The 17,676-nt window shown below is 31.7% G+C and overlaps 1 protein-coding gene across 2 annotated transcripts in view; it reads left to right on the forward strand.

Moving 5' to 3' along the window:
• The first annotated feature begins 3,719 nt into the window (after window positions 1-3,719).
• The window catches only part of LOC134695711 (uncharacterized), a 41,202-nt gene continuing 27,245 nt past the window's right edge, over window positions 3,720-17,676 (forward strand). For both annotated transcript variants that reach the window (XM_063557093.1, XM_063557084.1), the window contains exons 1-9: window positions 3,720-3,868; window positions 5,719-5,755; window positions 8,954-9,111; window positions 9,416-9,497; window positions 9,842-10,025; window positions 10,613-10,680; window positions 11,051-11,127; window positions 12,449-12,555; window positions 16,448-16,599. In XM_063557093.1, coding sequence (XP_063413163.1) covers window positions 3,803-3,868; window positions 5,719-5,755; window positions 8,954-9,111; window positions 9,416-9,497; window positions 9,842-10,025; window positions 10,613-10,680; window positions 11,051-11,127; window positions 12,449-12,555; window positions 16,448-16,599 — 931 coding nt within the window. In that variant the 5' untranslated portion in view covers window positions 3,720-3,802. The remainder of the gene's footprint in view (window positions 3,869-5,718; window positions 5,756-8,953; window positions 9,112-9,415; window positions 9,498-9,841; window positions 10,026-10,612; window positions 10,681-11,050; window positions 11,128-12,448; window positions 12,556-16,447; window positions 16,600-17,676) is intronic.

Below are 17,676 nucleotides of genomic sequence, written 5' to 3' on the forward strand. Positions count from 1 at the left end.
TAGGGTTCTCCTTATTTTCTTATTTTTTAATGATATCGAAGAATATATATACATATACAACTATTTTCTATTGTGAGATGCAATATTTTCTACAACCGTTCTATATTAACGGAGAAATAAGTCAAAATGCATGTCAAAATGACGAATTGAGTGAACCTTGCCTCGAAATTGTTTAATTTCTCTTTAAATTGTTCACATTGTACGGAAAGAAAGGTACGGGAAGATAGATACTGACACAGAGATTGCAAAACTAGTCATTATGAGCATCTCAATACTTGTATTTATGTGTATGGAACGAAAGAAATGGGTCATGTCAAATAAAAATACACCGGTTTCGTCATTGTTGTTTACTACACAACACCCGGTTTCGTCTATATATATCACCCGGTTTTTTTATATTTTTTTTAAAACCAACAATTTATGAAAAGCAACGTTAACACGGATCTGAACATTGTCTTTCGAAAGAATTTAAATATATATGTATTATAAAGTAAACTTGGCGTGTTTACATTTATTTACATAGGTAATTATAGTACTACACATTTTCCTAATAAAAGTCGTATCCGTTATTTCACTGATCTTCAAACTAATTTTAAATGGAATATAAATAATCAATAGCAAACACTGATATCTAACTAATTTTTTTTAACATTAACATTATGATATTTTTTTTTATATAGGTTTTGAGATACATCGCAGTATGTGACCCCCTTTTTTTTTTACAAAGAAAACCTAATTAACGCTTAAAAAACAAAATTTAAAACATCACCTTAAAGTATGCAGAAGTTAAGATTTATATTACTAAGAAGTGTGTAAAGTTTGATGCAATAATAATTAACCATTTTGAGATATGGCGCGACATTTAAAAAAAACACACTCCTGTTTTACTTACAAAGTTCTGTAACTCAAAAAGATTTAATTTGATTTTCACTAAAAGGTTTACAAATCGTTTGACCATTTCAAGAAATAACTTTGTTAAGTTTCATGAAAACTAGATAAGCTGTTCTCAAGTTACGGTGCGACATGTTTAAGCTGGACAGAAAGATAGACGGATAGCTAGACGGACGGACGGACGGACGGACCGAATGACTGATAGATGAAGGAACGGAAGGATGGACAGACGGGTGTATACAATAATACATCCTGTCAAAATTGGGATGGGCGTGTAAAAACGCAAAGAAATGAAAAAAAATCGTAAATAAAGGTCAATAAGTTTTATTAGGATATCGGCCAAGTCGATTTATTTGTTTATTTGTCTGCCTTATCATTTTCCTATATAACTTTTATATATATTTGAGAAAAATGTATAGAAATCGATAAAAAGAACTTGATATTCGGCATTTATTATAATAAACATAATCCAACTCACATAATCCGATTTCCCGGCTGTCCCTGTTTTCTCATTTCTTACAATATTTTAATTCGTTATACACTTTATAAGATAAGTGGCGAATCTAGATGACGTATAGGTTGCACGCCCCGACCACAACTTCGGTTGCCAAAACTATATTGATTCCTGTATTTAACGATTTTGTAAAGCAAACAATAATCAAAATATTGTTCGACTCGCTACGCTCGGCGGTATGTACAAGTTGTTCGAAAAACTCCCACTTTGAAATAAACTGAATCCGTATATATTGTCAAAATATATTGACCAACGCCAGTGTACGATCATCATAACACAATGGCGACAGTACAGACTCGTTTTTTTTAATAATGTTAACAAAATAATTATTATTGAACTTTATCGATGACCTGAGACTATTATACTAATTTGTACATAGCAGTATAGTTACAATTAGTGATAAATAAATTTTATTCTGATGCATGGTAAATGTAATCAGAGACATATAATACATGTATTATATGTCTCTGATGTAATCCTACATTCTATGTCGATTATGCATGCATATACATTTGTCTTATCATCAACGTTTATCCTTAAGAAGATTTATTTTTAACGATGGTAGAAAAGATTACATACATGGAATGATTAGATTACTTATAAAGGTGTCCATTCTTTTGTGCGAGAAAATCACATATCAATTGTGTGTTTCGATTCTTAAGACCGTAAACTTTAATTTCAAGTTTAAACATGTTCAACATATTTTCCCATAACTCATATAGAAAACGCATATTTAAAGAGCTTTAATCTCAATATGCTGTTAAATAAGTTCGGAATGCAAAGTTAAATTAAAATATTTGAGTTCTATAAGAGTAGGAATTTGTTTATTATTTATTTGCATCTGAGACTCATATAAATAATAAGCCGCTGTCCGGTGAACGAACTTGTTTTCGAACGACCCACAAAACTCCTTTTGAACTCTGAAATTAAATAATCAATTATAATGTAATGCGATTATGATTTTTTTTATTTGACCAAACCGGGTTATGCATTTTGAAATCTATGACGAAACCGGGTTGTATACATTGACGAAACCGGCCAGTTCCATTTTGACATGACCCATTTCTTTCGTTCCATACACAGAGTTACAATTATTGAGATGCTCATGATAACTAAATTTGCAATCTCCGTGTCAATATCTATCTTCCCGTACCTTTCTTTCCGTACAATGTGAACAATTTAAAGAGAAATTAAACAATTTCGAGGCAAGGATCACTCAATTCGTCATTTTGACATGCATTTTGACTTATTTCTCCGTTAATATAGAACGGTTGTAGAAAATATTGCATCTCACAATAGAAAATAGTTGTATATGTATATATATTCTTCGATATCATTAAAAAATAAGAAAATAAGGAGAAACCTATCTTTCTTCTGTCTATTGATGTTCCGTCATTGTGCCGGACGTTAGATACCATCGAGTCCGATCAAATTATGCCGGTGTGGTTTAGACACAGTAAGTAAGTAAGTAAATAAGTAAGTAAGTAAGTAAATTATTTATTATAGTGACATGTGTAAATATGTACAGATTATAAATATACAATATATGATAAATATCAATACACCCGGCCCAATGGACCTATAAGTCACCTCAAATGAAATTAAGTAATTTTTAAAACAATATATCACGTTCTTCAAAATAACAAATTATTCATGAAATTATCTTTTTGTTGACGAAAGTTAACCTTTAATTAATTTTAAAATAAAAATATATAAATATTAAGCTATTTGTAAACAAAATTTCGTCTTTTAGAATATGCCTGTACAATGTATTTGGCCTGAGACTGTTATAGTAGTCTCAGATTTGGCTAGTTTTCGAGTATGGCTAATATTTAAAAAAATAAATTTTTCATTAATGTTCATAGAAATAAAGGAAGTAGTTAACAAAAGTTCACCAAAAACATGTTCTCGTATATCAGAATAGAATGTACAGTCTAGTAAAAAATGAGTTTCAGTTTCTGACACGTCTGCAGTGCAAAATTTGCAAAGTCTTTCTTCTGGTCTTTCACCTATATATCGTCCTGTTTCTATCCTCAGAGGTAATATTCATAGTGTTAGTGGTCAGTTCAGTTGGCAGGACTAAATTCTTCGGGATTTTACTGGACTATTTTGTATTATAATTGGGACGAGTTGGTAGAGTTTTATTCAAATAGATTTTAACCATTTTAATGAGTGGGCGAGTTTGAAAACAAAAGTGGGGCGATATTTTAATTAGTGCGAGTTTGTGAATAAATGGGTCGATTTGTTGAGGGACGATTTTTTCGTGGAACGAGTTCTCATAGATTCCGGTAAAATATTCGGATCCACCACCTATCTAGTTTTTACAGTTACTTCGTTTCCGGTTGAAAGCGCCATCTGTAAACAACGAGCATACTGACAACGAAAAAAGAAGAAGTTATGGACTGGGAAAATAAGTTTGCGTCAATTTTACGCGAGGCAGACTCAAATTTATCTAAAACAAGAGTAGGTGCAAGTAAAAATTGTCTAAATATTGTAAAAGTTGATTTATTTGAATAGCACAAAGACCTAAATTCATGCTAAAAGCTTGTTGAATATTGCCAGTTCATGATTTATTCATTGCTCAAAGTATCCTACCGTAGTCTAAGATCGTTCATCTTGTCAGTTCGTTAGGTATTTGTGTTTGAACTTAACACACGGGGAAACTCCGCATTGATGTCACTACGGTACTTCTGGCGTAGAAAAACAGTGCAAAATACGTTTTTTCTGCACTTTTGAATAAAAAAACATTTCTAAAGGTAAGTTTTCATTGTTGTTCTCAATTATTGCCAAAAAATGCCAATTTTCTAATGCCCGTTTCAATCCCAACTTCCGAATATTTAAAAACATTCTAGAACTTCACAAAATCCCATTTCCGGCCTCCATTGCTTTGTGTACATTCCATTCAGCGTCATCAATCTTGTGGCAGGCAATATAGGGCAAGCAAAACGTATTTTTAGGAATTTAAAAATGACATGCTCCTTACCTCTTTCTCGATTTTCCCGCGAAAAAAGCTCAACCAAAATGAAAGGAAAACTATATGAAAAAACGATGCCCCTGCCATCATTTTTAACAGGCATATAGAGTTGGTTAATAAGAAACCATTTACATTTATTTTTCATAGAATTTTCTTTTTATTCATTATAAAAAGATCGATATTCTGACCATCATGACTGTATGTAAATATTCATACAAAATTCCCTTGATGTCAAAAGGGATGGCAAAAAAAGAGTTTTCCTGTTGAATAAAACCCAGAACTATTGCAAACTATTTTGAAGCAATATCCCAGAAAGAAATAACGTAATTGCTGTAGACTGAAAAATCCCCTAATTGACAGTAGAGCAATTTGATTGGATATAACGAACTGACATCACGTGATTTTGACGCCATTGAAATTTTAATGTAAACAAACAAGGTCAGAAGGTTCCGTATGGGACATCATTGTACATTTAGTTACTGACAAACAATTACGAGTTATCAAGCTTGCCAATGCATGGTTATAAAAAATTAAAGCTAAGTCTACAGAAAAAAAAAAAGAAAAAAATAGCCTTAGTATAACGACTTATCATTACACCTGGATATAGATATCAAATGTGTCACACCCAAACTGGATGAATTAATATTTAATGAGAAACAGATGTTACCTGTGGAAGAGGGCGAAATTTATATCATTTGCATGATACTTTTAGGGATGATTATGCTAATGTGAGGCAGGCATTACCTGTGATTGTGAATGAAGTCTGTTTGAATAATTTTTTTTGTAACTTAAATATTTGTAATAAAACAGAAACGAAATAGCGTAACGTTTCCAATTTTGGTTCTTTTGTTAGGGATTTTACTTGTGATGTCGTTTAAGTTATGACGTCATGTTAAAAAAAAGAATTGCAATGCATCAGGTAACGTCATTTCATATCAAAGACAAAGAATTAAATATTGGTATTATGTTCATTGAGTTCCCATATTTTAATAGACTACTTAAAGTATCAGGACAACGTGACCAAAAGAAGGAAGCAGATTTCTGCGCTCTGCGCAAATGCAGAAATTAGAAAAAGCAACAACAAAAAATTTGAATGATTTTGAGTTCATTAGTACCATGAAATTTCGGTAAATTTTCTCCCTTTTTAAAAAAAATAATTTTAATTGATTTGTCTACCTTAATTTGGGACTTCGTCCCCATAATATAAGGCAGGCATTACCTGTGAATGAGGACGAAGTCTGTATGAATTTTTTTTTTGTAACTTAAATATTTGTTAAAAAAGAAAAGACTGTTACAAGAAATTTTATTGACACTAAAATTGTATTGTTGTCTTTTTCAGCGAAAGATAAACTTCACCAGATATAATGATAGAAATTGTAAGTGATACACATGTATACAATGTGTTTATTTTTTTATTTCTCAAATACTTCATGAAGGAAGGTTATATGATAGTATTTAAAAAATATCTTTCTGTTATAAAAAGATATTTATAATGACACATTTTTGACGAAACCACTCCAAGCAAGCAGCAATCACACACCAGTGATGACGCATTGTGAACGTCTGTAAAGCATTCTTCAAGGCATACACTGTCTTCACATTTCAGTTTTAATGACATTTGGCATTTCATCTGGAAAGTGCTAAAAATACAAAAACGAAAATTACGTCCTTCAAGTTCACAGTAAAAATACTTGGCCAGTATTGATGCATCAATTATTTTAGAACTGCATTTATATAGCTGTATGAAATTTCTGTCTTCAATGTTTCAGTTTGCTTCAAACGCATCCCAAGTTTTAAATTTCTCACTGAAAACAAAATTGGTAATATCATTATGAATCTCTTCATCCATTGTTCAAATTATAATGACATTAATAAGAGTAGGTGTGCATTTAAATACTAAAAGTGAACACTTTTCTCAGCCCCAGTTCTCAACAAAAAACCATTGAACTATATATTTCACCTTTGGCACTACTAATCTTTAGCACATACTTACAACTTCTCGTCCAATCAAATTGCTTGAATTTGCCTTCTAATTTTCATAGTACATACTTTTTCCGTGTACTGAGTACCTACGCATGAATGACCACAAGGATAGGATTTCATTGTATCGTAATCAAGATATAAGAACAAAAATTGCTACTGGCTATTTTGAAATAAATTCTGTGTTCCAAATTAACTAAATAGTTTGTAATTAGTTTTCAAACAGACTTTTTACATCCTACTAAACAATCTTTTGATCTAAATTTTGTTTTGACAATTAAAAAAGTTTCTTTCATAAAAAAAAAAGAGTAATAATTATGGTGCTTTATACCTTGATTAAAGTACAACTCAATCTAAAATGTGTAATCCTTTATCTTCCATGCAATTACTTTGTACACAAAAAAAGTCAACCATGCATCTATTGAAGGGAAATAATTGATAAAGCAATTTGATATATTTAGTCATACATTGGTCGATAATTGGTTGGCTTATGTCTAGTGACAAATATTTCATGCATATATCTATTCACTAGACTACCTATGGGAACAAACCAGGGGCAGATCCAGCCATTTTTAAAAGGTGTTCCAACCAAAGATGGGGGAGGGGGATCCAACTGTTTGTTCTCATTCAAAAGCATTTTCAAGATAGTTTAAGGTTTTATGTGAAATTAAAAAAAAAGGTTAACAATAATGTAAATCTTTTACTGCAATTCAGGAATTGTCTGCTCTTGGTCAATTCATTTGTCATCTTTCCATGTAAATAAAGTACATGTATAGTAAAACACCGCTTAATATTAATAAACATACTTACACCAGCAGCTACCTTCTTTACATTCTAAAGTCAACGGCCTTTTGAAATCCCATTTTTACAATGATATTATAGTGAGTAGATTTACAAAACTATGTAAATGAGCTACAAAGAGTCAGCCAAAACATATAAATAGACTAATTACAGGACTACTCAAGTTGTAAGTATGTGCTAAATTGGATATTGTATAAAAGGTATATACTATGAAAATAAGAGCTTGGGGCAAAGCCCCGCGCTCTTATTTTCATAGTATACACCTTTCTATACAATAACCGAGACGAAGTAGTATCTTTGAGAACACCAAATCCATTAATATGTAAAACTATTTAAACACCATTTGTTCAATAATAATATAGGTTTATTGCATGAATATTCCCCAATATTCATGCAATAACCCTTTTATTGTATAGCAATATAATATTTGAAAGTAAAAATTGGTTTAAACTAATATTTTGTCGTTGATGATGTCATGAATTTTTTAAGATTTATTGCACTAGTGCAATAATGGAATTTATTGCACGCTAACTTTTAGTTACTTTCTGTGGGAAATATTATATTGCTATACAATAATATTTATTATTTATTATTATTACAATTTTTACGAAGAACATATGAAAGAATAGCATTAAAGTTTAATAAATATAGCGTACATGTACATTGCTGTTTTTCATGTCACAATAACGCAATGTAACAGTAAAGCCTCAATAATTATTGTAACATTTGTAATAAATCAGTTCCTTACCCAACTTTGCATTCCGTCAATTAGTCTCCAATGTAACAATAATATTTGTGTTATTGTTACATTTCCATGTAATCGAAGTCAGTGCTTAATTTTAATTCAACCCTACAAAATGTAAAAGGATTTTTTTTTTATGATCATATTTAATTATTAAGAGAAAGAGTTCAATTAATATATTAACTTTAAAGAAGCAAGGAGACATTGATTTTAACAAGGTAAATGTTGATGTTGCACCTAAATCAGCCATGCAAATAAGCAAATATAAACAAGTGTATTGTAAATGTAAATTATCATACATTTAGGTAAAGTCTTCTGAATATGCTATGATATTGTTCATAAAAGTGTAGTTTATGGGGAGAAAATAGAAGATGTATGGAAAATTTGAATTAAGTCTTTATCTTTGTCAATGTTGTAGAAAATTTGAATTAAGTCTTTATCTTTGTCAATGTTGTAGAAAATTTTATATGTTGCATACGGATAGTATGGCCTATATTGTATGATGTTGTAACATAAAACTGCAATGTATTATGTACATGTACGTCAACATATTCTCTGTAGTCTTAACTTCAATTCAATATTGCACTAAGCAAAAAATAACCTGCAGCTTTGAATATTTTTTTCCGTCAAAAATTCAGTGAACATCATTTATGCGTTTAGTGGCATCGTCACTTCCGTTCCAATGTTGAGCAAGTAGTTGAGAAACTTTAATGTTATATTGCATGAATTGTTCGCCAAATTAAATTCTCATAATTGACAATCAGCACTGCTGTCATTTGGAAATTGTAATTAAGTACTTACAAAACAAATATTATTTATAGTTTATGCTGCACAATGACGAGCACTAAGAGGCTTGATAGTGCAGGGATACAGGTGATCCCCTCTATCTGGTAAATGACGTCACAAAGGCGCACGTAATTGACAAGTTTTTTCCTGTGACAGATGAACTTGAAAATGATCTATTTTGATAAAGCTAATTCTTGTTTTCTAAAGTTTTGTGTATTTCTTTATTTATTTTGTGAGATTCCACTTGTTTATTTTTCATTTTCAGTTTCTGTATCATTACCAATGAGGAGAACGTCTTCACTGTTAGAATTTCCTAGAACAGATTTTAACAGTAGTGTTTATAATCCTTGTACAACAGAGCCATCAGGAACCAGTTCAGGACTGGTACAAGCATTAAGTGATAGACTGGAAGAGCAAAATAGGGTAATTATATTATTCTATCAATATAAAAAAAAATGCTTTAGAGATGTAGTTCTTTCTGGAAGTGGCAATTGAGTGTTGTCCATTATTGTATGCATTTTTTGTTTTGCTGCTAGTTTTTATTCCTATCATGCATAACATAGATTTGAGAATGGAATGTTTGCATTTATGTAAAACTTAAATCTCAGAGTAAACTTGTAGGAAAATTTAATTATCCTCTGAAGCCCCTTTGACCCCCAAAAATCTTACTCACTAAATAAACCTGTAGGTGCTGTACATGTTTTAACATTAAGTATTGCTGTTTCAGTTGATTGACCAGTTAAGGCAGATGGTAAATAGATTGGAGACGGATAGGAATAACTATAATGAACAGATTAGAGAACTTAAAAGTAAGTTAGAATAAAGTCTGACAGAAGTAACTATAGAATACAGATAAGAACATTTTACAGGAAGTCAAGTATTAAGATATAAGAATAAGTTTAATCATTCAATAATTTAACCATAACATGGATATGTTTTTTATTTTGGATACATCAAATTGTATCATTATAATTATGTCAGATTTTACATTTTGGACTCGTTTTGAGTTCTATAAGCTGTAAAACAATAACGTGAAGATTTTAGAAACTCAGTTGAAGCTTAACACAAATTTCTAAGTAACCTGTTTTCAAAAAGGTCAAGTTGATGGAAAATCTTGTCATAAAATACATTATTCTTGATGTTTTAATTGTAGATGAAGTATATAAAATGAGTGGCAGTGAAAGTCCCAAAATTGACCGCAAACTAAACAAAGTTCGTCATGATCTCAATGGAGATATTCAACTATTAAACAGTGAAATTCAAATGTTACGCAATACTGGAAGTAATAGAATGTCTGACAATCAGTTCTACTCACTTAGTAAAGATGTACAAGAAGTGTAAGTTAAAAGTCTGAATTGTATGGCAGAAAAGAGGTTTAAATGGATATGAAAGCGTTATGTCACAATAGTCTTTAATTGATGCACATATTTTTTTTTTTTTTATAGCTGATTCATCAGCATTGACTGAAGTAATAATATCATAGCCAATGGATTTATACTCTATTTTTTTAAGTGGGTATATACATAAGTATAACTAATACAGAATGTTTAAAGGCTTGATTTGTGTGTTTCTGTTTAAAAACTGTGCAAAAAAATAACAAAAATGCATAATTTGATTAATTGCTTTTAAAAAATATTATGACTTTTAACCATTTAAAGACCAAAAGATGCTCTTTAATTTTGGAAATGATGTTAGTAATGTTTCCAAAAATCTGTATCTTTTGCATAAAATGGAAGATTTTTCACAAATATTTAAATTTCTTCACTTGTGTATATTTAGAACATTCAGTCAAATGGACAGTCAACAAGTCACCAATACAAAAAATATCATTGTTTAGACCTTCTTTAATAATTTCACTGAGTGATAGGAGTTGTTGATTTCTTTTAGAATTGGGTTTTAAAAACCATTTTTTTTTATATTCTAGAAAGCAGAGTTTAAAAGATGACATAGGAACTATTAAAAGAGATATAGATACTGTCAAATCTAGACTGTGTAAGTTTCTTTTTTTATTCTCCATTTATGGTATAATATCATTGTAGAAACCATCACAAAAAAATGAAGATCATAAAAACAACTTTAATTTTGGGACTGAGAGAGGAAATCTTTAAGTGCCTGCAAATACAGAATACACAGTAAATTTCTATCAAAATATATGTCCAGCAATGGTCTCATTAAGATTCATTAAAAAAAAACCAACTGTGTTTTCTTTACTTAATTTCTCTTTTTTTCTTAAGATGAGAACTTATTTGAAATATATCAGGACTAAAAACAGGTCTTAAATCACTTTATTTTTTTTTAATTTTACACAGAACAGATTAGTTATATGTATATATATACTTATTACAATAATTATTTATTACAGTTAAAATGGAGTTAGATGTAGCATCTGCATTTAATAATGGAAAAGATTTACAGAGAAAACAAGATCTCCTAGATAGGGTAAAAATATTCTATTAACCTATACCGTGTTCACACTATAAAATCTGCACCGTGTCGAAACCAGGTTAATTATCCCAAATAAATTACCCCAGATCACACTTCATAAAAATTAACCGGGTTTGGGGTTTTCCCTCTATAACAAAAATAAAAATGCCAAAAATGTAATCCGCATATGTCCGCTGTACATATTTTCATTTTTTTTCCATCACAGATGCATTATTTTAAAGTCTGAAATTTTTACTGCTTTTGGGGAGATCAATCACTGTCAACACCATTTTGTGTTTCCAAATAATGTCACTTTATCCAAATTGCACCCATTTTTCGTTAAAAAAAAAATAGGGACGGAAATCATATAGGTTTCATTATTTGTCATTATGCAGGTTTCTCAACATAGATAAATACACTTTAATATATCCCTCTTGTTGCTGCGTATTTAATATGGGTTATTATTTGTGACCCAGTAAATACGGTTTGTCAAAAGATAACCTCATTCAATATATGACTTCACATAATAGTTATGTCACATTGAAGACTTATTTAAGCAAACATCATATGTCACTATAGCAACAACCTAGCATTAACTTTACTTTGCATTCTCATATAGAATTGAGGTAGTTAACTTGGGTTTGTCCCATATTAACTCCACTTCAATTGAGGATAATTTATCAGAACTTAGGTATGCATGATATAACATATGGTGTAGCATTCTCCTGTTTTCATTTGATATTATGATCACATGTTTCAATATTATTTCATCTATCTGAAGCCATGTTTCTATTTTAAGTATATTGTCGCTATGTTTCTATTTATACGTACATGTATATCGACGGGTCACACATACCAGTCATAGCAGAAGTGTCCCAGAGTATGAAATTTGCAAGTAGACTAAAAACAGAAAAATAAATGTTGTGTTTTTGTTTACAATAAAACAACTTAATCTTATTTATTAATATTATCAATAGTGTATGTTAAAAAGCTTGCAAAATAAAATTTAAAAATACACAGAAGAACATTGAATTCCAATTTTCCAATACATCATTTACATATGCAAGGACTTTCACTCAGTCAATACATTATATATGGACCTGTCCTCTGTCAATATAATCTAACTAGTCCATATATAATGTATTGACATCATCAAAAGTTCATAATTGATATAAGAAATGCATTAACAAAACTATCTTTTAATATTGTTTGTTTTAACAAATAACCTGACCCCTATATTAAAATATGATGATGGATGTATAAAATGGGCCTTGTTAAGTTATAAATCTTGTCCCTTGCTTATTTAAATTCACTATTAATTGTTTTTTTACCTTAGAATGTGCATGATCTAGCAAAACAGCAGCATAAACAGGAATATAGACCAACACAGGGAAGTTGGAGTCCTACATCAGATAATGACAGACTAAATATATCAGAACTAAGGTATGGTCAATCAGTCAAAATAGAGTTGACCAGGATATTGACAAACTAACCTATCTCAACGAACGAACGTATTAGGAGCGGTAATTGTATGTTTACAAACGTACTTTAAACCAAAAGTGTTGCTATGTAATGGTTAATATGTTTGAATTATATTCGGATGCAATCACGATAATGATAATAGAGAGAAATGCATTACATATACCAATTTTAAATGGTTTATATGATTTATCGATAAAAGACGCATAAAAGTGTTCCGTATGTTACGATATCATATAGTTGTTGAACGCATAATGAAATGTACATCACGCACAGGAGTATTCGAGTACACCGACAACTTTTACTCATACAGATATGAATGCATAATTTAGATGCTCTGAAACAATATGTAAATGTGATGCTGTGGGATCGTTTCTCTATCTGTCTTTTTAATTGGGTATTCAAGTTTTATATGTAATCTCTTCGATCAGTTTATATATAAAAAAAACAGATCGTTTTTTTAACCCGTCCAAAATGATTTTTGTCGAGCCTGCAACTTTTGTTGCAGAAAGCTCGACATAGGGATAGTGATCTGGCGGCGGCGGCTACGGCGGCGGTGGTGTTAGCTCACTTCTTAAAAGCTTTATATTTTAGAAGGTAGAAGACCTGGAGGCTTCATGCTTTGTATATAGATGCCTCATGTTTTGAACTTTCCGTCAGTCACATGTCCAATGTCCTTGACCTCATTTTCATGGTTCAGTGACTACTTGAAAAAAAAGTTCAGATTTTGTAATGTTAAATTCTCTCTTATTATAAGTAATTGGATAACTATATTTGGTATGTGCGTACCTTGCAAGGTCCTCATGCCTGTCAGACTGTTTTCACTTGACCTCGACCTCATTTCATGGATCAGTGAACAAGGTTTAAGTTTTCGTGGTCAAGTCCATACCTCAGATACTATAAGCAATAGGTCTAGTATATTCGGTGTATGGAAGGACTGTAAGGTGTACATGTCCAACTGGCAGGTGTCATCTGACCTTGACCTTATTTTCATGGTTCAGAAGTTATAGTTAAGTTTTTGTGTTTTGGTCTGTTTTTCTTATACTATATGCAATAGGTATACTTTAATTGGTGTATGGAATGATTGTAAGGTGTACATGTCTAGTTGACAGGTGTCATCTGACCTTGACCTCATTTTCATGGTTCAGTGGTCAAAGTTAAGTTTTTGAGTTTGGTCTATTTTTCTAATACTTTATGCATTCTGTCAACTATATTTGGTGTATGGAAATATTTTACAATCTATATGTCGGTTTCACAGGTTTTATTTGACCTAGACCTCATTTTCACGGTCCATTGCTAAGTTTTAAGTGCTTGTGTTTTGGTCTGTTTTTCTTTATTTATAAGCAATAATTCAACTATATTTGTTGTATTGAAGAATTGTTAGCTGTACATGTCTGCCTGGCATGGTTCATCTGACCTTAACCTCATTTTCATGGTTCATTGATCAATGTTTCATTTGTTTGGTTAATGTTGAGTTTATGTGACAGTTGTGATAAAGCTTTATATATTTAGGTCTATCAAGATAGTATCAAGGATTAGTAAAGAAGGCGAGACATTTCAGTGTGTGCACTCTTGTTTTTAAAAGAAGGAGGGGGGGGGGGGGGGTTGAAAGGCTAGTATGTAAAATAATGTCCTGCATTTTATTTAGTGTAATCTCTGTCCTTTTTATTTTTCACTCTATTCGGTCCTGCCTTTTTATATAAGTTTGTCCTGACTTTTTTTTACATGAGTTGTCGACCATAGTATCTGCCTTGTTTTACCCCACACTCATGCCCTGCCTTTTTCAAATTTCATCCATTTCATTCATTTGGAGTAATTCTTATTGATTTAAATATCAGATTTTCCATGTTTTTACAAATTACCTATCAATACTTCGTATGTTACGCTTAACTAATAAGGCTACCAACGTGAACTTCTCAGTTCACTATTCGTGCTTGGAACATTATTATTTCAAAAAAAATATGAATCTTGATTGTTTTTTAACTCACCAAGCTTATGACAAAAAAAAAAAACCCGACCAAAGAGCAGATAACAAGCCGAAGTCCACCAAATGTCTTCAACTTTGCGAGAAATCCCGCATTTGGAGGTGGGCCTCAGCTGGCCCCTTGAAAATTATGCACTAGTTCAGTAAAAAAGGACGTCATACTAGACTCCAACATATAAATGAACTAAAATTAAAAAAAATCATACATGACTAACAAAGGCCAGAGACTTGGGACATGCGCAATCATGCGGCTAAGTTAAACATGTTTTCTGAGATCTCAACCCTACCTTATACCTCTAGCCAATGTAGAAAGTTGGTGGGTGGGTAGATCCTCGTTTACACACCTACATGGAGGAATTATATTGCAGTCCATCAATTTTCCAATAGTAACAGGTCTTCACTTAGGAGTTTCGGCGAGTAAACAATGCATTTCGGTTCTTCCCAATGATAAGCCTTACAAGTCCATTAGTCATTTTTTGACGTTTGAAATGTGGAAGGATTTTGTTTAGTAATATACCCATTGATTAAGTGTAGAAAAATAGTTATAAAACAACTTATAAATTCTGGTAATTACATGTTAATAAAAAAAATAGAGCTTTGTCCTAAATTTTCGATTTTCACATGAAGCATACAAAATGATTTTTTATATATTTTTCATTTTTTTTTTTGCCATAATGTGATACTCAGCCAGTTTAAACGTACTTTAGGTCCATCTGTGTGCGTGGGTTGGATGCTCTGGTCCAATTTTTCTAGGGTTATATCCCTTAGTACTCAAAGATTGGACCCTCACCAGTATGCACCTCCTATGATGTGCTATATTGGATAATAGCAGTCTGTTAACTCATTTATGTTCGTATAAATTTGCAATTATAACGAATAAACTAATTAAATGAGCGGGAAATGTAATAACCATAGAAGCTGCAACTGCAATTTGATTATCAAAAGAATCAATGTACTACTAGTACTAAACTTCAACAATTATATTTGTAGCACCCTTTTCTAAAACATGCAACATATTTAGAAAATTATTTATTTGATCAGGGTTCCTTGTAATCAGCCTAATCTGGCTTGTCTGGAGGCATATGCCAACGAAGATAGATAAATTTCCGAAAAGAAAACAAGATTTAAAATCAAAAATGAATTATATCAATATGGTAAACTTTGATATATATATGCTTTCACTCTTTTATACCCCTTTAAAACACTTTCAAGACCTCAAATTTCAAAACAGTCTTGCATATCGAGTGCACCTTTTTCTATTGTAGCAAACATTTAATTATTAATGCTTGGAGTAGGCAAATAAACAGGTAATATTTCTTTAAACTACATGCAGAACCATGCAATTTCTTTCACTTCGACGATTTTATGTTGGATTAATTCATTAATATGTATAAACTACCGCTCCCGCTTCGTACGGTTCGTCAGGTTACGCTTTCGTATGTTCGTTCGTCAATATCCTGCAGTTACAAACTATCTATTTCATCTAAATATTTACTGGTTCAATAAGCAATTGTTTCATATTGTATTAACCCTTTGAATTAAATGAGTGAATAGTTTAAAGATAGTTCACAGGGGCGGATCTAGCCATTTAAAAAAGGGGGCCAAGGGGAGGGGGGGGGGGGTGTTCCAAACCCAGGACAAAGGGGGGTTCCAACTATATGTCCCCCCATTGAAATGCATTGATCGGCCAAAAAAGGGGGCTTCCAACCCCTAGAACCCCCCCTTGATCCGCAAACAGTTCACAACTACCAGAATGTTTGGAAATTAGAATTTAATTTTATAATTATTTTTTTCAAGTGGTATAACATAGATGAAATAAATACACAAAATAATAGACTTGTCATTTTACTTTTAAAATCTTTTTCTTTGAAGGTCCACAGTTTCATTATTACGAGATAGACTTGGAAACATGGAAGCTGTTGTAAATAGTCGTCCAACAACACCCAGATATAGTACTCCAGTGCCAAATGGCTTCTCATCATCATTAAAATATCAGTCAACATCACCAAAGAAACACAAACCAAGTAAGTCAGACCAAAAATAAACCAACAACACCCAGATATAGTACCCCAGTGCCAAATGGCTACTCATCATCATTAAAATATCAGTCAACATCACCAAAGAAACAAAAACCAAGTACCGTAAGTCAAACCAAAAACAAACCAACAACACCCAGATATAGTACCCCAGTGCCAAATGGCTACTCATCATCATTAAAATATCAGTCAACATCACCAAAGAAACATAAACCAAGTAAGTCAGACCAAAAACAAACCAACAACACCCAGATATAGTACCCTAGTGCCAAATGGCTTCTCATCATCATTAAAATATCAGTCAACATCACCAAAGAAACACAAACCAAGTAAGTCAGACCAAAAACAAACCAACAAACCAACAACACCAAGATATAGTACTCCAGTGCCAAATGGCTACTCATCATCATTAAAATATCAGTCAACATCACCAAAGAAACATAAACCAAGTAAGTCAGACTAAAAACAAACCAACAGCACCCAGATATAGTACTCCAGTGCCAAATGGCTTCTCATCATCATTAAAATATCAGTCATCATCACCAAAGAAACATAAACCAAGTAAGTCAGACAAAAAACAAACCAACAACTCCCTAGATATAGTACCCCAGTGCCAAATGGCTACTCATCATCATTAAAATATCAGTCAACATCACCAAAGAAACATAAACCAAGAAAGTCAAACCAAAAACAAACCAACAACACCCAGATATAGTACCCCAGTGCCAAATGGCTACTCATCATCATTAAAATATCAGTCAACATCACCAAAGAAACAAAAACCAAGTAAGTCAAACCAAAAACAAACCAACAACTCCCTAGATATAGTACTCCAGTGCCAAATGGCTTCTCATCATCATTAAAATATCAGTCAACATCACCAAAGAAACATAAACCAAGTAAGTCAGACCAAAAACAAACCAACAAACCAACAACACCCAGATATAGTACTCCAGTGCCAAATGGCTACTCATCATCATTAAAATATCAGTCAACATCACCAAAGAAACATAAACCACGTAAGTCAAACCAAAAACAAACCAACAAACCAACAACACCCAGATA

The sequence above is a fragment of the Mytilus trossulus genome, chromosome 1 (genome assembly GCF_036588685.1).
Source record: "Mytilus trossulus isolate FHL-02 chromosome 1, PNRI_Mtr1.1.1.hap1, whole genome shotgun sequence".
Classification (NCBI taxonomy): domain Eukaryota; kingdom Metazoa; phylum Mollusca; class Bivalvia; order Mytilida; family Mytilidae; genus Mytilus; species Mytilus trossulus.